Source organism: Gavia stellata, chromosome 2, assembly GCF_030936135.1.
Source record: "Gavia stellata isolate bGavSte3 chromosome 2, bGavSte3.hap2, whole genome shotgun sequence".
NCBI classification, from domain to species: Eukaryota; Metazoa; Chordata; class Aves; order Gaviiformes; family Gaviidae; genus Gavia; species Gavia stellata.
The window spans coordinates 42,592,591-42,619,502 of NC_082595.1; the positions used below are offsets into that span (position 1 = coordinate 42,592,591).

A 26,912-nucleotide genomic window follows, 5' to 3' on the forward strand; every position below is an offset into this window, starting at 1 on the left:
CTCTATCTGTTCACGTTTCTCTGCAGAATTCAAGCAGTCCTCAGCAGCGAAGGCACCCTGCATACCTGGAGTTGGTATCCTTGACACATTATTCCATCATTGAAGCTAGCTGATTATGTCAGAAGAATTATGCTGTATAGTGTAAAACTAAACAAAGTAAAAGTAACGGGATAAAGATTAACAAAATGGTCTTACTTAATTAAGGCTTTAAGAAGAGCAAAATGCTGATATGCCTTATCAAAAAGTAGTTAAATGAAAGGGAGGTGTTCTGGAGAGACATCTGATGTAAATTAACAGATATGGTGCCATTATTATTTATTAGTTGGAGTACATCCAGCAGGTATCTTTAAAATTTAGAGATGTAAATGACCCAAGATAAAAGCACAACAAAACTACTAATGCCTTAAAAAGAGAGACTTTGGGGTGTCTAAAGGCAGAGTTTAAGTGGAAAGCACAAGCACTGGTTTGTTTTCTGTTCCTATGGAAGGTTTGTTCTGCCCACTTTCATGCTGATTTTATTGCTCTGGAGGGTATGGTAAAAACCACTTCAGTAAACCCAAGTAGCCTGAGCTCGATGTACCTTTCAAATGTATCTTGGGTTCCTGACTTCTGCAAAAATGGTAGTTTGTTTAACTACTGCAACAGTATCATTATGAGTAATTTCTGTTTGGAGTGAGTACATTTCTGTTTTGCAACTTTACAGACTTCATAAGTAAAAATGTTAATGACCAGGGACTACTTGAAGAAGTATAAAAATTGAACAAATTACCACATATAAGGTTAAACTGGTCCAGGTTCCTAGCTGATGTGTTTTTGGAGGAACTACTGGGATTCAGAAAACCAATCTTTATTTATTTAGCTACTACTATTCGGCTGTTAATATTCATTTTCAGCAATTAAATAACTGTTCTGTTGAGTAATTACTTAGCTAAATCAGTATTGAGGGCCACTGGTGCATGGTAAGGTAAAAAAGCCAAGCTAATTGGATAAAATCATCAAGAGAGTTGGACTAATTTAAGAGCAAAAATCTCACTGACTCTTCCTCCAGGTGTTTCCAGCTGGTGGTTTTAGCCTTTTTTAAAAGTTGCTTAGCATCCCTACTGCTGCACTTACCTTCTACTGCTATGAAGAAACTGAAAATCATTTAGAGCTTGGACCTGATCTTTCATTCTCTGTATACCCAGTAAACAAATAGTCTTTAATTGCTTCCCAAGGGTCAGATTCTCATGGGCCAGTGAATCAGTGAAATTACTGTTATTGCTACAGCAAGAAAACTATGTAATTTTGACAGGTGTTAAGATTAATATTCTGCCCGTGCATAGCTAACACCAGTTACTATTCACTCAGGTATTTTCTCAGTTATGTGCCTCATATGCAGTATATAGTCACAGTATTTTGCAATTATATCTGGCATTGAAGACAATGTGACGATTAAAGCCTCTTGCCTTAGTGGTGTTTTTTGTGCTGCCATGAAGATAAGGAGTAGAAGTCAAACTGGGGCACTGCGAACTAGTTGGTAGGCTGTTGGGTTGCTATTCAAGAGATCTGTGCTCAATTCCTACTTCTTGGCTGAAGTTTGTATGTGCTAGGCCCTGCAGGGCAACGATTACATTTTAGGTTGAACCTGCCTATGTCACACAGTAGGGCCACGAGCCCTCTAGCCACCACTGTAACACAAAAACCTTCCTTATTCCAGCCCGAAGGCCACGTGAAGTCAGTTGCACATACATAATCTAAAGGCAGAATTTGGTTTTCAGATGAAAGTCAACATTCAGTTAAGATCCTCTGGATAACGGATGTTCTGACATGTTTCTTTCATTGATCTACCCTTTGAAAGAGTGTGTCTCATTGGCACCACTCTTCACCCTATCCTACTCTTAGGAATTTTTATTATCATCAGATCAAGAAACAAAATTTTTTTAGGTCATAGGTCCAAAAGCCAAGAAGGATTTTTTTGATGCTTGAGTCCAGCTTCCAATGCAAGTGAGCTACAGGAAGGACTGCTATAACTTAAATAATAATGATTCAGTAGATGTAGATTAAGTGGAGACTTTCTTAAAAAACCACAACTTCCTCCCCCTAAAAAACCACGAGAGATCAAGATTTAATTGTGATTTTAAAATTCCACTGGTAGATGATGTAAAATGGCCATTCATCTAAAATGTTGACAAACACAGGTTGAATCTACCAAATAGATTCAAAAAGGAAATATTTTTTCAGGGTCATTTGGAGGAGGAAAAACCCTCCTTTAAACAAGCAGGTTAGTGCACTCGTTCAGGATTTGAAACACCCTTCCTCTGGGACGAGGGTGGGGTAGATATCTTTCAAGCTCTTCTGCTGAAGCTCTCCCGCTTTGGTGAAAATAATAGAATATACATTACACTAGACAGAAACAGGAGACTCTTAACTTAATGGCAAACCATCGTGTAATGAATGCTTTTAAGCATTTTGTATAAAGTACAATATTTTATATGTCATTGAGGTGAGAGACTGTAAACAAGAATATATGATTAGTGCATTTTCCTGAAGTGAGGGGAAGGTGGTTTTGAAAATGCTGAGACAAAGATGGGCATCAACCCTAGATCTTTCAGCAGCTGGGTAAATACTTTCACTCTTCAATACAAAGTGTGGTTCCCCTGCCTGTCTCCAAGCTCTGTGATTCCTTTACTTTTATTATAAGTGTCTGACTTAAAACACAGTGTATGAGCAGAAACATATTTTTCTTGGGTTTAGTTTGGATGCAGAAAAAGTGCATGCCAGTATCTTTTTCATTTTTGATTGTGGTTCAGTTTGATCAGACTGTCTTCAATACCGTGGTTCAACAGTCAGTCATTGAAAAATCAATTGTTTGCACAGCTCTGTTCATAAGTTCACTCTTACATTCTGAGGCAGGCTCTGGTAGAAGTCAGAGATGGATGTGGTTCCCATATGCTGTATGATAATGCAACAGACAACTATACCGGCACTCTTTAATTTCTTTTATGAAACCGAAGATAAAATTCTTTTCTGACACCTTATTTTTCTGACAGCTGGAATATTTAAGCCTGATGGCAGTGAAAACTAGTCAGGGCTGTGTTTGTTTATGAACAGAGGAGCATGATGATTTTGCTGTACTGTACAAAGCAATAATAATGAAAAATAACTGCAATATTATCGTGATCCATTCATAAAGAACAATACAGCTATGTTACTCTCACAATCACTTACAGTCTAGTCAATAATACTATCTTCTATCTCCTTTTTAGTGGCACAAAAATAGGCATCCATGAGAATGAAATGTTACATGGACAATATTATCCAAGGATAACTTTTTTTTGAAGCTGAGTAAAGGGTAAAAACCCTGCTTCAACCATAGTTAGGAAAAGAATTAACTTTTTGTTACAATAAATGAATAATATCCAGAATAATTATTCTGAGAAAAACTAGAGCTAGAGTCATAATTTCTATGAAGAAGTGATGCCTTGCACTAGCTATTTTCATAGGCTCAGATAAACTTGCATTATATCCTTCAGGCCCCTGGCTGTATTAGAGAGAAAGGGGATGCATCAGCCATCAGAGCCATGCATTGTGGTCTCTTATCCCTGACCTCTGAGAATTTATCTCCTTGTAAGAATAGCAAGACAGACTGAAGCGCTTAGACTGTTGTAACAATACCAGTACATGCAAAGCATAGAAGTGCAGAGCAAACTTCAGCCAAATTAGTGTCACTAAATGAATTCCAGAGCGGAGGCTTGCGTGGACCCCTGGAGGTCTGCAAGGCCAGCATAAGTGATGTGCAGTTCATCTACAGAAAGACGTGAAACAGTAAAAATTGCAAACTTTGTATTTCCATGTGTCTGCATTGATTGTATGTGAGAAACTTTGGAGGGGAATGGTGGTCAAGAGCCTTTAGAGTCATTTACTTCAATTGATTAGAATCCTGTCTTAAGTCAGTCAGCAGAACTGTATTGGAATTAGTATCCATCCTAGTTCTTTAATGAGGTAAGATTTAGAGATCTTCACTGAATTCAGTAAAGAAGTGTAGGATGTAAAATTTTATACTGAAAACAAGTTAGAATTTTAGTGAAAAATAGCTACATCCTTCTCTGAGTAAAAAATGAATTGTCTTGTGCTTAAACCTAAATGATGGAGACTGTGTTTCATAGACTGACACAGGAAAGCAGTCTGTTGGGGAAAAGCCAACAACTACCATAAGGCTATAATCAGCCTACTTGGCAGTGTCCCCTGAAACTATAAACTTCTTTCAAAAAGTCCAGGTACCTGCGGTGCTACATTTCCCAAGTGCCAGAGTTACATTTGCCTTAGGTGAAAAGATGGTGCAAGAGACGTGTATAATCCAAATGGTTTTTAAAAGAAAAAAGTAAACAAGCATAGACTCCAGCTTGGACTCAGCTGTTTTAGAGTGAAAAAAGATACCTGTTTGCAAGGAGAATTTAGAAACTTGAGGTCTGATTCTGCAAGCCCTACCTCACATAAGAAAGAACCCCAAACAAATATTTTGCTTTGTTGTGTTTTTTTTTTTTTTAAATAATGCAAGTATTTGCAAGGTTAGCGTCCTGGAGATTTTGTATTACAGCTAAAAACCCTCCAATATTTCAAAGCTTAAGATGGCGGAAGGAATGTGGATACACAAACCTCCCAGCTCTTTGTTCAGCTTATACTGTGGTCTCATCATTTTGATCTGTGACCATAAAAGCTGCAGTGATAACTGGCCTTTTTTTTTTTTTCTCATAGGTCACAAAAAGTAAAATAAAAATGAAACAAATGGTAAAAACATATGCTTTGTCTCTTCCAATGGACAGAAAACTTTCAATTTCTTCCGTTCCAATTTCCCTTGGTGGTATTTTTTCCCCTCGATTCAGTTTGCTGTGTTCTAGTGTGGTGTACTTCAGATTTTTTCCCTTTTTTCCATCTCTTTCTTTGAAGAGCATACAGCTGAAAAACAGTATGTAACAGACGGTTGGGCACTTGTATGTGCCGTGAATGTGCTTTCAACTGAAAAGCTTAGTGTCTGCTCAGGATCCAGTAATAGTAAATGCAGGCAGACTTCTGGCTCTCATATGCACCTTTCTGCATACCATAAATCCTGTGGGCCAAGGGGGAGTTCAAGGTGGAAATTTTCTGGTCTGATTTTTTACCCAGGATGGGTGCAGAAGCTGTTTCACAGGCCCTTCCACTGGGGTTTTATGGAGAATGCAGCTGACTGGAACTGAGCTTGTGTTCTGCACAGATTTGACAGTTAAACATAATTTACTTCTGAATTGGATTTTCCACAAAATAGTGTTTGTGGAAAAGTTTAAGATTAATGAAATTTCATAATTTGTTTTGATGGTTTTAAAAATAGTTATCATTACATTTTAAAATGAAATAACCAGTTGTCTTGGTTTCATTCATTGTTAGTAACCATTATTCTAACTAGTCTTTTGTAAGTAATTCTAGTTAATATAATAAAATAATAGATTTAAATGAAATATTGTGCTTAACTTTAAGAAGCTCTTTAGAAAAATTACATTCAGTCATAGTAGATGTTTTTCCCAGTAAGCTTTCTGATTACAAGAAAAGATATTTTCTAATAAGAAAACAGTTCATCAGGAAGTCCAGCAGCTATAACTCTTAACTTCATGATACCTGGAGTTTATTAGAACTTCATTTCCCAGAGTCCTGCAAACAGTTAGCAGCCCCACTTTTCACTCAGAATCACGTTTATACTAAGAACTGTGGAGATAAGCTTGAAACCTGCATTTGTTTTTTGGGTTACTTTGAAGTATCCTTGCTTCCCTAAACCAGTCTTGAGATTTCTAGAAGAGTGGCATTGATGGTATGGCTGTGGAGTGTGTGGACATAGGAATAAAGAGATGTGGTCAAAACCCCCTGTGCCTACACACAGGTATCTTGGCCTGTTCACTGCCATATTTTGACACCTACACTGTAGCAGCAATCCAGGGGTGACTGAAGGAATCACTGACAATTCTCCTGTCTTTGTTCTGTAGTGCTGCTCTTGCAGTGCTATGCAGAAATTTCCATGGGAAGCTTTTAGCCCTGTGAGATATTTGAGAGTTTAGAAGGAAAAACACTATGGATGAAGAGGGTCCTACCTTTCTTTCTTGTGAAAACCTGGACTAAGGTCCATAAATGCTTTTGTTCAAAGGCTTATGGTAAGGCCAGCCTGTCATTGTTCAGAATTGTGAACTTCCCCGTGAAAAATAAGAAACTTCTCAGTTTATCCGAGTTTGTATGTTTTTGCCATATTTTGAAGGTGGGGGAGAGCAGGCTGAATTTCTTACTGCTTTTCAATAGCAATGCTTCCTTAATACTGTTCTGTATTCAGTGTAATTGCTCAAAGTCATTACAGATTCAACTACAAACCATAAAAGAAAAAGGAGATTGGTGGAAATTAAGGTTTAAGATATCTGGAGCATCTCAGGCTATTAAGGTCTAGTCAGTTAAGACTTTTAGCTCTGTCCTGATAGTCTTACTTATGTTGTCCTACTCCTCAGCTTGAGTAAAAGCAGAATTGAACCCAAGTGATCTAGTGCTTAAGAGTATAATCATCTCTTTGTTAATGGGAAGTCTTGGCCAAGATTTTGGAGTTTATGTAAGATCATTATATAAGGTTATTAAATTGCATCCCACATGCCACTGTGAAGGTAGATCATCCTTACTGAAATATGAATGCTAAGCTAAAGTAAGTCATAGAGGGATGTGCTCAGCAAAGAAAGTACCTAAAAAGGTTTTAGCAAATCTGCAGTGTTCCACTCTATTCCCTTTCCTGTATATTTAATGATTTAAAATGGAATAGATCTCAAATCTGGTAACCTTTTCTGTTCATAAGGGACGATTGGACTAACAGTCTCTTTTTAAAGCTGTGAGTTATATTCTCCTGCTGTATTTTCCATAAAAGTTGAATTCAGTATACATTTGTTAGACAAGGTTTCAAATTTGTCCAAACTCTGCATTTTTGTTTTGGATCCCATGAAGAATTTGAAAACAAAGCCCTTTAGAATGAAAAATCCATGTGTCAATACATCTTCCATCACAAACTGCTCTTTGCAATGTGATCTTTGATATAATTTTTCTACCAATTTCTTTGTTTTTTAGAAGATGTTCAGAACTGGATTGGTAGTGGAAAAACTAACCTGCTGGAAAGCCCCTGACAAAAGGGACTCACAAATATGTCTAAAAATGTTTTGCAAACATTTAAGATCTGAGTTTAGTCTTTGCCAAGTCAAACACGGAATCACGGAATCACAGAATTACAGAATGGTTGAGGTTGGAAGAGACAGAACTCTGGAGGTCATCTTGTCCACACCCTCTGCCCAAGCAGAGCCACCTAGAGCAGGCTGCCTAGGATCATGTCCAGATGGGTTTGAATATCTCCAAGGATGGTGACTCCACAGCCTCTCTGGGTAACCTGTGCCAGTGGTCAGTCACCCTCACAGTAAGAAAGTGTTTCCTGATGTTCAGAGGCAACCCTCTGTGTTTTCAGTTTGTGCCCATTGCCTCTGGTCCTGACACTGGGCACCACTGGGAAGAGCCAGGCTCTGTCTTCTTTGCACCCTCCCTTCAGGTGTTTATACACATTGGTAAGATGCCCCTGAGCCTTCTCTTCTCCAGGTGGAACTGTCTCAGCTCTCTCAGCCTTTCCTCATAGGAGAGATGCTCCAGTCCCTTCATCATCCCTTTGGTCCTTTGCTGGACTCTCTCCAGTACGTCCATGTCTTTTGCAATGAAGAGCCCAGAACTGGACACAGTACTCCAGGTGGGGCCACCAGTGCCACAGGGAACACATTTACTAGAATCATATTTAAAGAAAGACTGTGACTGAAGAATATTTTTGGAGGCTGCTTAAAAAAATGTAATGATATTTACACTTCAGGATGATTTCAGGGTGAAGGAGGGAAATGCTCTCAAGGTCAATGGAGGCTAAAAGGTACATGAAAGGAGACTGGTCCCTTTAACGGACAGCCTTGCTGAACTTGCTTTCCTCCTCTGTTCTTGTGTGACTGATTTAAACTACCTAGCTACAGATATTGCAGCTCAGCAGGCATCCAAAGGCAGATGGAAGCTACCAGTGTGCACTGTACTTGAACTTCTGAAATAAAGGACAGTATTTCCCTCAGAATTAGACTAGAACTGAGCAAAAGTTGTAACTGTGCAAGAGGGGAAAGAACTAGGGATTTAAAGCAATCTGACTTTCCTAAACCCTCATTTTTCTCAGATGTATTTTGTTCTTCTGAAAATCTGTAAGAAAATATGCTTTCTGCTAGATTCTACTTTAGAGATTATATTACTTTTACATAATGATAGCCACACCAGAAGCTATTATAACTTTTGGAAACTTTTAGTCCCTTCTAGGATAAATTTTTGAGGTTTTTATTCTCAGATGTGGAATGTAATTTCTGTATAGGTAAGAAATCCATGGCTTGCCAAAGTTCACTTGCCAATGATTCCTAATGGAGTTACTCTAGCTTTGTTTCATTACTGTAGAGCTAGTTTCTCTTTTAGGCAAGAGTCAACTCAAGGGTGTATTTCTCTTGTCAGGTCACCCAACAGATCACTAGTCTGCCTGTCAGCTTCATTCCTTCATTCAGAATAATATTACCATTCATATTCCATCTTGTACAATGGATACATCTAATTACTAGACAATCCACAGTGTCCTTACTCCTGGCTACAGCTATTTTGCAAGCAATTCCTTCATATATTTGAGACAATTAAAAGTGGCAGTTGTCTAGTGTTCAAAGAAATAGAAATTATATTCTTTGAAAGGGTAACTGGATGAATAAAAGCCCTCCAATCCACTAGCAAGCAAGCCTAATGGTCTCAATTAATTGTGATAAATGGGCCTAGTCTCAGTTTCTGTAGTGGTTTTTTTATTATTCTTGGTTTGCAAAGATGAAAATAGCAGCAACAGTAAAGAATTGAGCCTGATTAGGGTCACTCCTTTGCTTCCATAGATTTAGTTGCAGTTTCCAAATGGGAAGAGGTGCCTGGGAACATTCATACTAAATTCACATTTTTTCTTTTCATAAGGTGTTGTAAAGTTCTTCAGTTAAAGAGGGTTATATGTATTTGTAAAGTATGATTCCTACCATGATGTTTATGAACACTGTATTTTATGAAATTAGCACAGACCAAACTAGTTTACACTTATCCACATTACAGTCAAATAAGATGGGGGATCTTCCACTTAACATCTGTCTGACTAACAAATAGGATGGAGAACCACCATGCCAGCCTGTGTGTATTACAGGCAGGCTTCTGTTTTGATGGGTGTTAACTGCTGGTTTCCAGATTTTCCGTTAGGCAAGGCCCTGAGCTGGGAAGCTCTTTCAACATGGATGTCAACAGGAACTGAAGATATCCATTGCTACGTAATGGGTGCTCAGCATCTGCTGGTATCACGCCCCCAATCAGCTACTTCAGAAGAGCCAGAGCTGCCACCTAGACAAATATATGTGCTATGGAATTATTAAGGGTGACTAGACAAGATTCGCATCTCCTTTGCCTTTCTGCCTCACATAATGAATGTCTGACCCACTTTTCTAGTGAGAGGATCTCCATCTTGTAAGTGTTATCTACTAGGGGGTGCAGACTCATTTCCATGATATATTCTCTCGTTTTTTCTCTTAAAAGTGCTAGACATTTATTCCTGTTTTAATTGACATTTTAAACCGATTTGGAATGATACGTGGTTAAAAAATAAATCTTTTAAGATGGAAATTTTGCTGCTAACAGATTTAAGTAGCCTAATCTTTTTCCCTTTCAGCTTGGAACTACAGGCTGCATTTATTCTTGCAGATAAAATGGACTGGGAGAGTTCTCTGGCCGTGAGGCTGACTGGCACCACGTAGCCCCAGTCCATAAAGTCCATACCCAAAACAGGATTTCTGCACCTGTGACAGGTCATTGCCTGAGACTGTGCGCTTTGGCACTGGCAAAAACTCTGCCAGGGAGTTAACACTTGCTAACAATTTAACTGTACTGCTGATTGCTTGAGCCCATGTTAGACCCCAGCCCTGCTTAATTTGCTAGTATAGACACAGCCAGCGTGTTTAATTTGGATAAGATTTTTTGTTGGTGTTTTTGCATGTTAAATATTTAAGTTTTTATTATACTCCACCATGAATAAAGTTCAGAGGATTTGCAAGGCCACCGTGGCACCTTTAAGATGACACCATCTATCAACATGCCTTACTTCAGCTTGTATTTTGATCTCAGACCTGTTTTGACCTTTCACACACTTCTCCATTTCTGTGGTTTTCCACAGACTGCTGTGAGTTAACACATCTTTGTATAAACACGTAATTGTCAAATTTGCAATAAGGAAACAAAAAAACAGCCCAAACCCTATCGGGGGAGATTTCAAAGGCTCCAAACTCCTAACAGCTGAAAATCACAGCGTAAACTGGACTCGGGCATCCTCAGCACTCTTCGTTTTTTGGGGTTTTTTTTCCACAGCAACAGTCAAGCTGTGTACTGATGACAGAAAATCTGTCATGACATTACGAATCTTCCTTTAGCCACTGTTCCGCAGACACCAAGCTGAACAGCATTTTGGCACAGGCAGGCGGGAAACGGGCACGAGTGGTGAAGGAGAGCCAAGATGCTGATGCTCTGAAGCAATTCATCTCTTAAACAGCCTCTGAGGAGACACGAAGCTGTTTTACCCCAGTGGAGGTGATTCTGCCATTGCCTTCTCTCCCTCTAGTCTCCTCAAGAGCAGCTGTCCCTGAATACACTCTGTATGCTGCGCCAGGGCAGAATCAAGATCATTTTCTAAAGTTAAATAGATTTAGTCTGCTGTCTCTTTCTAAGGAGCTACTGTCAGCATCTTATGCGCAGCTGAATTAGAATGAGCCTTGTGTAATCCCAAATCCCCTCTGAGCATGTATTTATTCTTCAATTTAGGAGGATTGCAGTTCTGATTTTATTTTTTTTTTGCATTCCAATTTTCTTTACAGAATTGTTTGCTTGAAATAGGACTATTTTCTGCAGTTAGACTGATAAGGGTTTTTTATCTTAGTAGTATTATACACAGAGAAATGTATGCATTTGGTTTGTTAAGCTTCAGAAACATTTAGTAAAAATTTGCTAATATATTATGTTCTACCCATTCTCTAACCTGCTTGTGTTATCAGAGATAGGTAAAAATTTCAGTTCCTCAAAATTAAATGAACTTTCAAAGTTTAAAATATTAAGAATAAAATCCTGACATTAGGAAAGCTTGGCCCAGAGAGCCCAGGGCTGGTTTTGATGTTAATGAAGATTCTACCACTGGCTTGTGATCAAAGCTAACAGACCAGCTGCATAAGAAGCTATTGCCCCACTCTTTGCATTAGACTTTTATTTTATTATGGGGAGGAACAAGTTTACCTCATACCTTTGAAAATAGAAACATTTATCAGTTTACATGCAGACAGACTCAGTTTACAGTGTTAAAGATTTTTTCAAACCAGAGTTCTTGGCTGAAAATTAATTTAAGATGTTTTATATATGCTGAACATCTGTGTAGTGTCTTGTGTATCTTTGTGCTTCCACCATGACTTCATGGTAGGCCAGCTGCACCTTAGTGACTACCCCTTTGCAGACACTTGCTGAAATAAATGCAGTGTGTAGCTTACAGCTTCCTCCTAGAGAACTGCATGATTTTGATTTACTTTGCACGTCCCGCAAAGCAATGAACTGCACTGAAGCTGCTTCTGCATGGCAAATGACCTGTAGAAACCCATCGCTGCTGTGGGAGCTGGTGGCTCACAGTTCCTGCCCGTGCTCCAAGGCTGCACAAGACCATGTGCTTCCACAGGGCTTTGGAGGTAGGTGGCAGGGGGTTGAGAAGAAGAAAGGAGGAAGACAAAAGGTGGTGGATGAGCTTGGAAATAGGGATTTCTGGGCTGCTTTTGATGAGGGGAGATGAGACATATTTTATTAATTTAAATCAGCGCTCCACAGTGACCAAGGCAGGCTCTCACAAGATTTAACAGGTTAACTTTAAGCTTCCTCTAGCTATTTTTACATTAAATTTTGCTTTTTGTAAATTTTGTTTCTATAGTCCTTTTGGTTTGCCGGTAACATTTTGATATCCTGCATTTGCATCTTATTCTATCGTCTTACTCTTACTCTATCGTCAAGGGGGGAAAAGGATTCTCGCTTATGAGTTGGCGGGCCTCGTCGAGAGGGCTTTAAACTAGATTCGAAGGGGGAAGGGGATGAAACCAGGCTGCCTAGAGATGAGCCTAAGGGTGGCGTGCCGATGTTGGGGGCGAAATCGATAGCCCAGCTCAGGTGCATCTACTCCAATGCACACAGCATGGGCAGCAAACAGGAGGAGCTGGAAGCCATTGTGCAGCAGGACAGCTATGACGTAGTCGCCATCACAGAAACACGGTGGGACGACTCGCATGACTGGAGTGCTGCAATGGATGGCTACAAGCTCTTCAGGAGGGATAGGTAAGGAAGGAGAGGCGGTGGGGTGGCTCTGTATGTTAGGGAGTATTTTGATGGTATAGAGCTCAACGATTGTGATGACAAGGTTGAATGCTTATGGGTAGGGATGAGGGGGAAGGCTAACAAGGCGGATATCCTGCTGGGTGTCTGTTATAGACCACCCAACCAGGACGAAGAAGCCGACGAAGCGTTCTACAATCGACTGGCAGAAGTCTCACAGTCGCAAGCCCTTGTTCTTGTGGGGGACTTCAACTTACCAGATGTCTGCTGGAAATATAATAGAGCAGAGAGGAAACAGTCCTGGAGGTTCCTGGAGTGTGTGGAAGATAACTTCCTGACACAGCTGGTAAGGGAGCCTACCAGGGGAGGTGCCCTGCTTGACCTGCTGTTTACGACCAGAGAAGGACTGGTGGGAGAAGTGATGGTCAGAGGTCTTGGGCAAATTGTATGAGGTTCAACAAGGCCAAGTGCCGGGTCCTGCACTTGGGTCGCAACAACCCCAGGCAATGCTACAGGCTTGGGGAAAAGTGGCTGGAAAGCTGCCCTGCAGAAAAGGACCTGGGGGTGTTGGTTGACAGCCGGCTGAATATGAGCCAGCAGTGTGCCCAGGTGGCCAAGAAGGCCAACGGCATCCTGGCTTGTATCAGAAATGGTGTGGCCAGCAGGAGCAGGGAGGTGATCATGCCCCTGTACTTGGCGCTGGTGAGGCCGCACCTCAAATCCTGTGTTCAGTTTTGGGCCCCTCACTACAAGAAGGACATTGAGGTGCTGGAGCGTGTCCAGAGAAGGGCGATGAAGCTGGTGAGGGGTCTGGAGCACCAGTCTTATGAGGAGTGTCTGAGGGAACTGGGGTTGTTCAGTCTGGAGAAGAGGAAGCTGAGGGGAGACCTTATTGCTCTCTACAACTACCTGAGAGGGGGTTGCAGAGAGGTGGGTGTTGGTCTCTTCTCCCAAGTGACAAGCGACAGGACAAGAGGAAATGGCCTCAGGTTGTGCCAGGGGAGGTTTAGATTGGATATTAGGAAAAATTTCTTTACTGAGAGAGTGCTCAAACACTGGAATAAGCTGCCCAGGGAAGTCGTGGAGTCACCATCTCTGGAGGTTTTTAAGGAACGTGTGGACGAGGCATTATGGGACGTGGTTTAATGGGCATGGTGGTGTTAGTTGATAGTTGGACTTGATGATCTTACAGGTCTTTTCCAACCTTAGTGATTCCATGATTCTGTGATTCTGTGATTTTAGAAATAGATGCAGGAAAAATTATGGAGTAGTAGTTCGCTGCAGTTAGCATACCTGAGACCTCATCTAGCATAACTTTGCACCTTGTGGCATCATTTATATGGAAGAAATCTGCTCCCCTCTTTCAAACGTTAGCGTTTCACATCTGCTTCACAGGAAGGTGCAGGAAGTGGTCAAAGCTCCCTTCACTTGCTACCTCTGGAGCTCTGTGGTAAGCCATGTATTGAATCACATCTGAGGTATATTTGTGTTCTGGCTCGAAGAGAGAGCACACTTCCAGGAATTATTAGGCTAACACTGACAATCTGGCCCAGTGTCACAGAAGGGTGCAAGCCCAGAGGTTTGCAAGTCAGGCTGTGATGCCCTGGGAGAGTTGTGTAAACAAGCATGCACAAAGCCACCTGTCCCCAGCCTGCCTTGAGGACCTAAACATCAATAAAACGCCAGCAAAATCACTTGCCCTGTCTGAATTATAAAGCAGAGTGAACCTATTAAATATGATACCCATTAGAAAGACATACTTCTGCCCTCTGATCCATTTACCTTTAGAGATCATCCCTTTCTTTTGCTTTAAAGGGAAAAGAAATGCTTTACTTGGGTATTATTTCACAGGTACTGTTAACATAACTTAAAAAAATATGAAAAAAAATATTTGACAAGCTGTTTATTTTCAGAGTGTCTTATGCTTGTTTTTCCAAATGCTGAGAATTTAAATTTCTTATTTTAAGTAGCTCAGGGAACCTTGAGAGGCCCAATTCTGAGGACTAAGTATTTAAATCCTTACTCCACACTCACCCCATGGTGCATTCCAGTGTCAACAGGAATGTCTGCCAGGAAGCTTTCTCTCATGGCCCCAGCACTGAGGATACATGGCCTTAAAGACAAGGTGATTTAAGACTGGTTTGCTAGAATATCACATTCGGTAGCTTGTGTGACAGGTCACATAATGGATTTTATCCAGCTTTAAATTCTACCTGTCAGAAGAAGCGGTGCTCCTTTCCTAAGAAAGCACCAGTGCTGCCCATTGCACTGTGATGATACAGATGATACTGGCCCACAGATGCATACAGCACAAGTTCCCATGCTAGCTAAGCCTACTATCCCTCAGAATAAATTATTCTCCAGGAAAGAGAGGGAATGTTTTCATCTTTGATCTCTGCAACAGCAAATGATAAAAATGTAAGGAAGTCCTGTGATGTTGTAAAGTACAAAAAGGCTCAGAATGGAACATCTTTTTCCATTAAATATTTTTTAAAATATCAGCTTCTATTTCAGTAGACTAGAGTACAGTAGCCTGCACTTCTGTATTCTGCACTAGAGTACAATAATTCGCAATGCACTTTTCCATATTTGCTTTTCTCAGATGTGATGTTTTGAAAAGGTAAAATGCAGAGAGTTGAGTACATCTGTTTGAGATGTGTTGTCCTATGTGTTCAGGGAGGAAAAGAAGAATTAAAAAATTAGCTTTATAAAAAAAATAAAATTGAAAGCAAAAAATATTTTTCAAAATGAGTGCTTTTGTTTCAAAGATAGTTTTTCTTTCCTTGCTGAAAGCTTTAACAAAATCCTGGAGCCTGGGTGACTCTTTTTGTACCAGCCCACTCTAGTCTACTCCTAATATAACAGTTCTGCTGCAGACAGGCATGGGAAGCAGAATATGGATTTTGTTTTCTACATATTTCAGAACATGTGGCTATAATTTATTGCATCAAACTGTTTTTTGTTTCCATCCTTTCTTTGCTTCTCTCTCCTCCCAACTTTCTACCATAGTTCAATAAGATAAAGCAGCCATGACTCTAACCCCTGGGGATTATCTTGTGTAGAGTCATGCAAAGCTTAGACACAATTTTTCGATGGCAAACTAACACTGAATATGCCAGGAAAAAATTATTCATCTGGAAGTACTAGAGAGGGGGGAAATGCAAAAAAATCTGTTTTGGTTTGTTTTTTCATTTAGAGTACCATGCACACTATCCGTTTGTTAGGAGGAGGACAACGTTGAACCCCGCAGAGAAAAAAAAAATAAATTTAAAATTGTCCTTAGAACGGTACCTGTCATCTCATGTTCATGGCACAAGTGACAGAAATATCATCTTGTAAGCCCAAGTCAACTGCTAAACCCATGCAAGGAAAATGTTCCCTTTTAATAAAGAAAAATATTTGTGTAACAAGGTCATGAGGAAGAAGTTTCAGCCGTAACTCACAGCAGTCATAAGCAAGTTATAAGAACTGGAGGAGAGACGTTTCTTGCCACGAGCAACTCTTGTGTACTTCCAAGCTGGCAAATACCCTATCTTCCTTGGCACCTGTTGGGTGTGGGAAACCACTCATGGAAAGGTCACAAGAAATCAAATGGCAGGCATAGCTTTTGTACAGGGCACAGCTTGGAGCTGCTGGACATGTGAGTCCCTTTCCCTCTTCCACAGGAATCTTCAGCAGTTGTTTTAATGGTTCCCTTTAAGGTAAAGGCCTTCCAGCTCACACATTTGAATCAAGCTACAGAACCAAGTGAAGTTGTGTGATCATCTTCACTTGTCCCCTGGAAGCCTTTTCATGTCCCCCAGAGTCCTGTACTGCTAAGGCTTCTTGCAGGGCAGATGTTAGATGCCTTCTGAGCCTTCCGTGTGTGGTAAAAGGAGAGGGATTATCAGGTATCAGAGTGTCCCACAGCTTTAAAATTCACTGAGCACCTTATGAAAGGAAGAGAGGATAAAAAGATATGACTCCTGCTCTGGGTGGGAGACAAAAGAGGAAGCAAAATAAAATCAGCAGAATAGCCAACCTCCCTGTGCTAGTGTCTTGAGAATTTTTTTGAAGAATGTGATTTACAAGTGTTTGCAAGAGAATGACTGACTTCATGTCTGCTCAGGAAGCTGGGGTAACGGATTGCTAAATAAGGTTGGGGAGGTGAAATGCAGGCTTCTACCCTTACCTTGCCAAGCTGAGCTCAAAACTGTAAAGCCATAGCACTAAATACTGAATGTGGAGCTCTCTGGAGAAAGTGTAACTGAGGAACTTATAGACTGTCAAGTTAGGAGTCTTACTGCAAATTTTGCAACTCTCAGGCTACCCAAGTCATTGAAATTACACCTAGTAAGGGAGCCTTTTCTTCTGTCCTCTACGGGAATGGTGTTTTGTGGAAGCTTAGGACACAGGGTGAGATTCAGTCCAGCACTTCAGGTACCTGACTAGTACTTATCTGTTAGATGCTTTAGTGAGGCAGTCTTCCTGAAGTAAGCACCTAAGGTCTGTATCTGGTCAGTGGAGAGAGGAAGGTCCTACAGAAGATCTCCAGAGGGATAAATCATCTGCCTCTGTGGTAGGTGGACAAGCTGTTCCTTTTGGGAACTTCAGAAGCACTTTTCTCCACTGAGGAGGACTGCTTCCTCTAGGTCTCAGTCCACCGCTCAGGCACCAGTTCCGGGCTTAAGCTAGGTGGGCAACATACTGACTATACCTATTACAATAAAATGGCCAACTTAAGGAGCCTGTTTATCTCTATCTTTTCCAATCTGAGCAAACATTGGTAATCAGCCCTGCTTTGTCTTTGTAAACTGAACAATTTGCTGTTCTGACAGTTATCAGTGCCAATAGATGTACCAGGTCTGGCTGGGATGGAGTTAATTTTCTTCATAGCAGCCCATATGGTGCCGTGTTTTGGACTTGTGACCAGAACAGTGTTGATAACACATCAGTGTTTTAGCTGTTGCTGAACAGTGCTTACACAGCATCAAGGATTTCTCTGTTTCTCATACTGCCCTGTCAGCGAGCAGGATGGGGGTGCACAAGAAGTTGGGAGGGCCCACAGCTGGGACAGCTGACCCCAACTGACCAAAGGGATAGTCCACACCATATGTCATCGTGTTCAGCAATAAAAGCTGGGGAAGAAGGAGGAAGGAGGGAGGTTCAGAGCTGTAGTGTGTGTCTTCCCAAGTAACCGTTACGCGTGATGGAGCCCTGCTTTCCTGGAAGTGGCTGAACACCTGCCTGCCGATGGGAAGCAGTGAATGAATTCCTTATTTTGCTTTGCTTGTGCACACAACTTTGCTTTATCTATTAAACTGTCTTTATCTCAACCTATGAGTTTTGTCACTTTTACCCTTCTGATTCTCTTCCCCATCCCACTGGGCAGGAGTGAGCGAGCAGCTGCGTGGGGCTGAGCTGCCTACCAAGGTTATCCCGCAACAGTGGAGAAGTACTCCAAATATTTGTTACCTCTAAGAAGGAATTGTTAGAGAAAAAAGAAGTTTGTAATAAGATGTACTGGATAATTTTTTGATCTAACTTTCTGCTGTTAACAAGTCTCTATTAGGCAACAAGTCTCTATTTCCCCAAACAAAGGTGTCAATATTTGCCTATGCTGTTATGCAAACAGAAGACTTAATGCCTATTCTGATTTTAACACAGGGTGGAACAGAAGAAAACAAACACCACATGATTCACAAAAGATATTTTTAGAATTCTAATGATTTGTATGGATATATGAACTATTGAACTAACTCTTCAAACAGATAAAAGTGAAAGCTTCTTACTGAAAGCTGCACATAGCTCCCTTCCCCCTGATTTCTATGAATGGTAAGGAAGTTGAGGCACTAAGATGTTAGTCGTATAAGAGCTGTCCTCAGTCACACAGGCTGGTGGAATAACAGAAGAAAAGTCTCCTAATCTTGATATTGACAGTTAAAGCATTGTCATCACCATTAATGAACCCAGCAACATTTCCAGACAGGTATCTCTTGAGAAATTCACGTTATTCAAATACAGAGACCTGTAGAACTAGGGAAATCTTGTAATTACATTAGCTCCTGAGAACCTGTTACAATTATCAGTTAGGCTTTCCTATTACAGAGAACTACCCTAGAGAATTACCTACCTAGAATCTCCTATATAATGAGTGACTAGTAAAGTTTGGGGGTTTTTAATTATTTCTGTAGTTTTTTAGGATACAGAAGTGAGGCAAGAATGGTAATCCGTACTCTACCTGAACAGTTCAAATTTACCAAACAAATTTGGCACCAGAACCAATTACTTCGTTTTAACTGACATTCTGAAACATTTCATATTGCCTTTTTCAAAGTTTTGTCCCATCTCTTCTCTAATGGAGTTTCTACTATGGAATCACAGAAGATAGAGCTGGAAAAGATCTGTTCTACCTTTTTGATTTTAGAAAATGCAAGTGATGTCACTATCCCCTCTGACCCATTCTTTGATTTAATCCTGAAAACTAGCTTAAATTCACAGGATTTTTCCATGCTCAGTCGAATCTACTTTACCAAAAAAATCTCAACCCCCCAAAAACCCCAAAAGAGAAGACATTAACAGCAAAAGCAATTACTGAAGCAGCTGAAAGGACAGCCTACATTTTAAAGCAATTATTGCTCTAATTTAGATTTAATATGCATAAGCTGTTCAAATATATAATGGTATTGCATTCTAAGGAGTGGAGGCACTCCAAAGGTCACAAAGCTCATGAAAGCTTCAAAATAGAGCATAGTTGTCAAATATGACTTTTTGAGCTATAGCATGCTTAAAAAATAAAATCAGTTGTCTTTAAGTTTTAGAAATTAGACTGATACTTTCATGGCCATTCATGTTCCAGTATGCAAGGCAAAAGCCAGCCCCAGCTGTACATGCACAATGATGGGCTTTATTTCCATTCAGTAAAGAGATGGTGTAGTCATGGTGGATAATTCTATGAAAACATCATCTCAGGGGTTGTTAAAAAGCAAGCAGAGTGCTAGGAGTTACTAATAAAAAATCAAGAGCAAACACAAAACATGGTGCACCCATGTCTTTACTACAACAGATGTAGTCACACATCTCAGACAGGAGATAGTAGAATAGGAAAGGTACACAGAAAGACACAAGGTAGGTGGATAGATAGAAGAAAGATAAGGATAAACCATGGTTGGGGTCAGTTTCTGTATCACAGAGATTAAAATAGAGAAGACTATGGAAGAAAAGACAGCTGAAGTGGGATATGAGAGAGTTCTATAAAATCTTGATCATCCTGGGGATAATTAGTCACTGTTCTTCACAATCATAAGAACAAGGAGGCATCAAATGAAATTAGCATCTAGTAGGTTAAAACAAATAAAAGGGAATAATAGTTCACAGAGTGCACAGGTCCATTGTAGAATTTATTGCTATGGGAAACTCTGGATGCCAAAAGTTTAGATGAGTTCAGGAAGTCGCTTCAGAAAATGGTTTGACAAATTAATGAAAGAAAATTCCATCATGGGCTATAAAACACACAGAAATAACCTCTGGGCCGGGAAGTCCCTAAGTTGCAGATTGCTGGAAGTTGTGAGGAGTTTTGCTGTGGGTAGGTTGAGGAGGTGCATGTCCACTTGTTTTATCCTTGCCTTGTGGCATCCGCTACAAGTCACTTTCTGAAATAGGATACTGAGCTAAATGAACCTCTGGTCTGTAACAGTATAGCTGATCTTACATTGTGCCCTTGTCACAAAGCAGAGAGAACAGCAGCAAAAGATCCTCCCTTTTCTTCCCATTTAATACACTTCCACCTCTTTGCTGTATGGATTGAACACATTGCAAAATAACTTTGTAAAAGCATGAGCTCTCGCTCATCCTTGCTCCAAATATCCTCTGCCTCCAGGTGAAATTGGAAGTAACAGCCAAGGCAGGTCCACCCTGGTACTGCCTCCAGGATGTGGCATCTTGGAAAAAGCTGTTGCATTTGATGCCTGGTGCATCCATGCTGGTATGTGTTTTTAAATATATGGGGGGCAAATAGCCTTAGATTTTAGATTGGGGCCAGATGGCTGATTCAAGTGAAAATAACACAGAGGAATGGTCACTCCAAAAAGACTGAACTGTGTATGTAACAGGAGGCACAGGCTCCAAACAGTACTGCTTGTCAATTACTTTATATTTCAACACTATGTTCATGAAAATAAGAGTTAAAGACCTGATGCATCTCAAGACACTGAGAATTTAAAGTGATTTCTGAAACTGGCTTTAATTCTTTGACTTTCCAAGTGAACTCTTTGTTTAGGAAGACACAAGCAGCCACAATTTTTGAGCCTTTTTTCCACTAAAATTATGCCACACCAGTTAAAATATAAAGTGGAATTTAAGGCTTGTGTTTTCAGGTCTACAGAATATATATTATTCCACAACTAAGTAGTAAAACAGGTCACCATATATGCACATTTATGACCATCTCCCTTTTACCCTCCTGAATGCAGAGAACTGCAATACCAAAAGTACAAGGAGAAAAAAAAATGTTTTGAATGCAAATTATAAAATGTTCAGTATCAAATCTCTCATTCACACACACTAGTTTTACAACTGAGATTTCCTCATTTAGTTATGGTTTAAATAGAGTAAATATAGCTTGGATTTACTATTCTCTCCTCTTCCCCCTCACAAGATGTCCAACCAAATCAGGGAATTGTTTAATCAAATTTTCAAGTGAAATGTTAAATTGTGCCTCTTGGCAGAAATCCTCTCCCAGAAGTTAGCATGTTCCCACTGCTTGGCACTTTCCATTCTCATCGTTTACCGGTGGTGGATATGGAACCAAACATACTACAGGACATACCATGAACAGCTGCAGCAACAGCACCAACAAAAGCAACATGTGTTGTTGGGCCTTTGGTTTCCAGGTGCTTGAGACACAGCTGATGTTCCTTCATTTTGTGACTGCTGCCTCTTTCTCATTTCAGCTACTTCAGTGCCCAAGTGGCTATAAGAACACAGACATAAGAGATGTACAGAATTACTACAGACCGTCATAAAGTACATTCACATTCCTACAGCAATCTCTGATTCTACTTATTCTCACAGCTCGTGGCAACGAAAGCACATGGCCATCAACTGTGCTGGCCAAGTAATAGTTCTATTGTGTTAAAAGCAGTTTCCAGAAGACCGTATTTTAGTGACACGCTTACACTACCGTGCCGTTGAATCACGTCTATTCTTATCGCTTTGGCCGGACTAAATGGACTGTTTATTACCCTTTCGAACAGCAAGCTACACAGCCCGTGTAGCACTTGGTAGAGACTGAGTTGTTCCTTACCATATGACTATCACAGCTCTTTCCATTGTACTAAAAAACAGCAGGATGGTTATTCACTTTAAACATGAGCTGGAAACGGATCTTTTTTACTTTTTGACTTCTCTGGTTAATGCTGGACCAGTGAAACTGATATAAGTGATCTTATATCACAGTCACTAATAGCTGTCTGTTAAGAGCCGAGATTATTTTAAGTGTCATAACTGGGAGGTTGCTACTTAAGAGTTCTTCTCTGTAAACAAAATGAATAATAAATATGCATTTCCAACTTTCCAACTTTGGGACTATTTTCTGGTTACAGAAGATTTTCTCTTGCTCATTGCCAGCCTTTCCTCGGTTTTATTAGGCCAAGGTATTTTTCTTTCCAGTGACTTGCAATATGCATCTGGAAGTAATATTCCATGCATTACTTAGTTTTCAAAAGGAGTTAAAACATTTATTGCTAAATTATGCTATTTAGGAAGGTTTAGATGTCAGGATCCTTCTAATGGTTCACATCATCTTTGTACAACCACTATAAGTTTCCCAGAGTAATGGCTATTACAAGCGCATATATATTAGAATAAATTTAGTACTTTTGCCTTTGAAAAAGTACAGATTACTGTGGGGAGGAGTCCAGTTCAAAACAGAAGCGGGTAGAAGATGGTCTGGTATGACCAGCATGCGCTCTGCTCCACACCCCCAGGGCATCCTGCTGCAGCCAGGAGTGCTGGGGAAAGGCAGGCTCTGGCTGATTTGCCACCTGGATACATCATGCACAGACAACGGAGAAATGCGCTACTCCATCTACATGCATTCAAGCAGCAGCTGTGGGAGTTTGCATTTACATGGTTGCTAAAACTCCTGAAGTAGTTCTTCTGTAATAGTGTCCTTATAGACTATACACAACAACATGTTGCAAGGATACTAAGCTTCAGAACTCAAACTCATGCTGCAAAACTCAAGGTTGGTGGTTATTCCAGCTTCTTGCATAGCTGACTTTTCCATGCACGCTGTCACTGAGTAGAATCAAGTAATTTCTGAAGTGTTTGGTCAAATCAAGCAATGAAGAACCATTTAACTACCTGTGGTGAGGGCACCTGCTTCTGCTATTGATGTTACTTCTTATGTTTTATAGTTGCTGAACTCCTGAAGATTAAAACGACATACTAAAAAAAACCACACCATTTTTTATCAAATGTAAACACCTGTTGTTAACAAGGGATACTTTGACATAATTGAAAAACTGCCCATATTTTTATGATAGATAGGAAGGAAAGGAAAAGTGTTGCAGCATAATATGTAGCTCAGACAGTGAGTGACAGTATGGAGTCACTTTCTCTAAATCACAGTGCTGAACTTCTGCTGACATGATGCAGTTAAATTCTTTCATAGATAGCTGTGTCATGCTGTGAATAGTACTTGCTTCAGCAAGTGCAATGACTATGGTTAAAGGAATTAAAGCCAGATATTTTCACAGGAAATGTTTGTTTCTGGTAAGAAAGATAGAGATTCTAGAAACATTTGTATAAAACCACAGAATGCATTAGATTCAGAAACCAGTGAAATTACCCATATTTAGGTATTTGTAGGGGTAATCTTGGATTGAAAACATCCCATGCATTCCACCTGTGTACCTAAAGTCATGCATTTCTTACACAATTTTGTCTATGTATATAGAATGTACTATGGCTAGAATCTGTGGCACTATAAATACAAGGGGGCAGTATGAAGGTTATCCATTCAGACATGATGATGGCAGTTGGTGACTTTGCTGTAGTTTTGCAATAACTTTAACACAGCACAAGCTGCCACTGGCACTGAAATAAATGTCTCTCTCCTTTTTCTCCTGCACAGCTCACAGTCACTCATTCCCTCACCTGAGCTGTCCCCTTCTCTGTGTGGGCAGCAGCATTTGTGCAGGTACTTGGTGAACTGGATAAAAGAGTAGGCATGATTTAAAATCAATCCAGAGGGGAAAAGAAAAAAAAAAAAAAATTAGATTTAACTTGGTTCAAGTCCCACTCTCATTCACCTTAGGAAGATGTGAGCACTTGGGCCAGAGCAAGGGAGGAAACAGGACGTCAGGAAGGTGAGGGGAGCGTGGGCACCACTTCCTTCCGTCCCTGCTCACGCTGGCCGGAAGCGATGGTGAAACAGATGGGAGTTGTGCAGCTGCAGAAAGGTAAAATCTGAGACTGTAATTCCCAACACACAGCACATGGCTTGTCCAGGTGGCAGAGTCAGAAGTGTGGTTTCACAGGAGTGGTTCATGTCCTCAACCCTGCCCAGCAACCTCTACCACTGAAAATTCTCCAGCATTCACCCTTCGGTATGGACTGCCATGGCCAACTGTTTCAGAGGTTTGCAAGTCTGGCAGTACGTGGCAGCAACAGGAGTTGTGAGGAAACATGGGTCTTCAATGTAGAGCATTTCAGGAGGCATGGTTTCCTCCAAGGCTGCTCAGAACCCACAGGCCAGCCAGTCTTTAGAGTGGGACTGCTTGCTTTGCTATGCTTTGACTCTGCTCTGGAGCATGGGGAGGGACATAACCCATCCCCTTCCTGACTGTGCATTATTTGGAGGAGGAATAGGGCAGTCCTTGATTGCAGGTACAGTTATATTTATCTATTTAGGCTGTATTTGAAAGAAAAAAAAAAAAAAGGCAAGAAAAACAAAAGCAACCTCCCCAAAATCCCGTGTACTTACTTCCAGGGATAGTTTGCATTCTAGCCCTGATACAGTATGTTTGGCTACTTGAGGATAAAATATTAATTATAAAGTTAGGAAAGTGCTGCAAGGGGGCATATTTTGAAATGGGTTGATAACATGGATACTGTGTAGTGGGACTGTCCTTAGCTTCCAAATATAATGGGCAAAGATCTTACTGGCACAGTGGGACAGAGTTGTATTTAATCCATTTCAAATTCTATCCTTTCCACAGCTGATGTTGGTGTTCACTCTGAACCTTGCTATATCTGACAATGCAAACCGTTATTTAGCTTGGCGTGACTGGCACACTGATCAATGAAAGCACAAGGCTGAAAATCCAAGCAATGGGACAATGTTCTCAGTGAATACATGAACGATGTTCACTCATCTGGCTTAACCACTGGCTGAAGTCAAAGTTATCAGCCCTTTTATTCTGCTTGTGTTACGTTCTCTTGGAGAGCTTCTAAGCTGAAGTCTGTAAGAAATATGAAAAATGCACCCTGTGATGCAAAACAATAATATGTTTACTGAGGATGAAGTAGGATGGGTGGAAACTTTAGTTTCATGCTTATTTTGCTTGGGTTTCGTGTTTCAAGTTGTATTTGCAAATACCAGATCTCATCTACATAAAACCATAATTGATTCCATTAGACTATTTACGATGCAGAAGTAGGAATATCTTAATTCTTAGCTATATTTAGAGACTGAACTGTAGACAGAGGGTTTATATTTGGTGTCTTGGTCCAAGGCACGAAAAAGAAATTTAGAATCTTTAATTCAGCAAGTCAGTCTGATGAGATAAATTACATTTCTGTAATTAAGTGTGAAAGTTAGTACATAACTGTGACAGAGTAGAATATTGTGAACTGATACTGAGCAGACCTTCTAGGATAGTGGTACAAATTGCACATACTGTCTCCAAGATCTCAGTTTGCCTTTTAGCTTTTTCAACATTTTCATTCTTCCTGAGACCCTCTAGTTTGGCAAAAATACCATGTGGTGAAGGTGGGCCTTTGTCCAATAAAATAATTTTCCTCCTTGGTACTCTATATGATCTCTCAGACCATCACAACACAGGTATAAGTTTCTTCTGCCAGTTTTGCATCTGAGTCTTTGCCTCCATTTGGTGGCATGGTTTACTAACAGTGTTATGATTTCCATTTGTGCTGATAGGAAATAGGAATAGTATTCTAGTTTGCTTGACTGACTCATTCTTTTGGGGGTGGGTAGGTATTATGGCCCTCTGAGCAATTCCGTAATCATGAAGGATTTCATTTTGCAGAACATCTGCTGTCCCTACTCTGCAGCTGAGGAAAGGAACCCAAGGGTACAGCAACTGTTTATTATACAAGTTACAAGACAGGTAGTTCATATAAGTTGCAGAGCAAGAAAGTCTGTGCAACCCTGTGTGTTTCTTCAATTTTGCAGTGCTAGAAGAATATGAAGACTAAAAGACCCTTAGAAACTTGGAGTAAGGCTTCCTGTCAGTTTTGGAACCGATGGCACAAGGATCTATTTCTGTCTTTAGACAGTGTAATTACCACATGTTCCAGTGGGTACTCAAGGGTAATTATTACAGAAATCCCCTTGTGCACAGAGCAGTGTCTTGGGAAGAGAGCTCAAAAAGGAATAACTGATGGAAGAATCGTTTGCTTTATTACATTTATACCTGGGCAGCCCTATTGAATACCGACTACAGTAATTTAAAATTCCACTGAGTGCCTCTAGAAGATAAAAAGAAGGTAATTTCTGAACAGTTGCACCTCCCTGACTCTCCACCTCCTGCAGGGCTTGTGTTAAGGTTTTAGAGTGTTTTCCCCAGAAATTCCCAAGGTGTTGGACATGGCACAAAACACAGGCTGCATCATTTCAGTCACTTCAGTGGCTCTATTGATGCCGATCCTCTGATGAAGCAAGAGCAGCATTTTTTTTTTTTTTTTTTTTTCCTGGCCTCAAAAGTCTGTCATTACGGCCCTGCAAATTATCTGAACTTTTGGCACTGTCCCATCCAGCCCCCTCTGCCCATTTTGCAGCTTCCCCTTGCACATGAGCCTCCTGTAAGCATTTTTGTCCCCCTCTCAAGATTGAGAGGGCATTCCCTGGAGAAACTCATGAGCTACGAGGTCATAGAAACATCTTGAAACTCCATTAGGGATGGAGAATTTTTTATTGTATCTTCTGGAGCCATTCCCTAATGGCTGTTTTGAAAGAGAGGTATCATATAAGGGTATGGATAAACACACACCATCATTTTATACAGCAGGGAAGTGGCATTTTGTCTTTTGTTGCAGGTAGGACACACAATGGCTTAGCTTTCAGGACAGAATTGGAGCAGAATCAGCTAGAGCAATCTGCCTTTTTTCAGACTTCTACAATAGGCAAGAAAGATGACCTTGCATCAGAAAGGAGCAGTCAATGACTTAAGGATATTGAGGGTGATTTACTGTGCAGGCAAGAAACTTAGACCTTAAAATACATTTTTTATTCGTGATCT

The 26,912-nt window shown here is 40.4% G+C and overlaps 1 protein-coding gene across 2 annotated transcripts in view; it reads right to left on the bottom strand.

Moving 5' to 3' along the window:
• RGS17 (regulator of G protein signaling 17) overlaps positions 1-24,109 on the bottom strand; it is a 32,888-nt gene extending 8,779 nt beyond the window's left edge. Inside the window, exons 1-2 of one of the 2 annotated variants that reach the window (XM_059835515.1) lie at positions 24,033-24,109; positions 21,254-21,397 (exon numbers count right to left, since the gene is read on the bottom strand). In XM_059835515.1, the coding sequence (XP_059691498.1) occupies positions 21,254-21,397; positions 24,033-24,052 (164 nt within the window). In that variant the 5' untranslated portion in view covers positions 24,053-24,109. Of the gene's footprint in view, positions 1-21,253; positions 21,398-24,032 lie in introns of those variants that run through there. The other variant, XM_059835514.1, reaches the window with a different exon arrangement.
• Between the last annotated feature and the right edge of the window lie 2,803 nt (positions 24,110-26,912).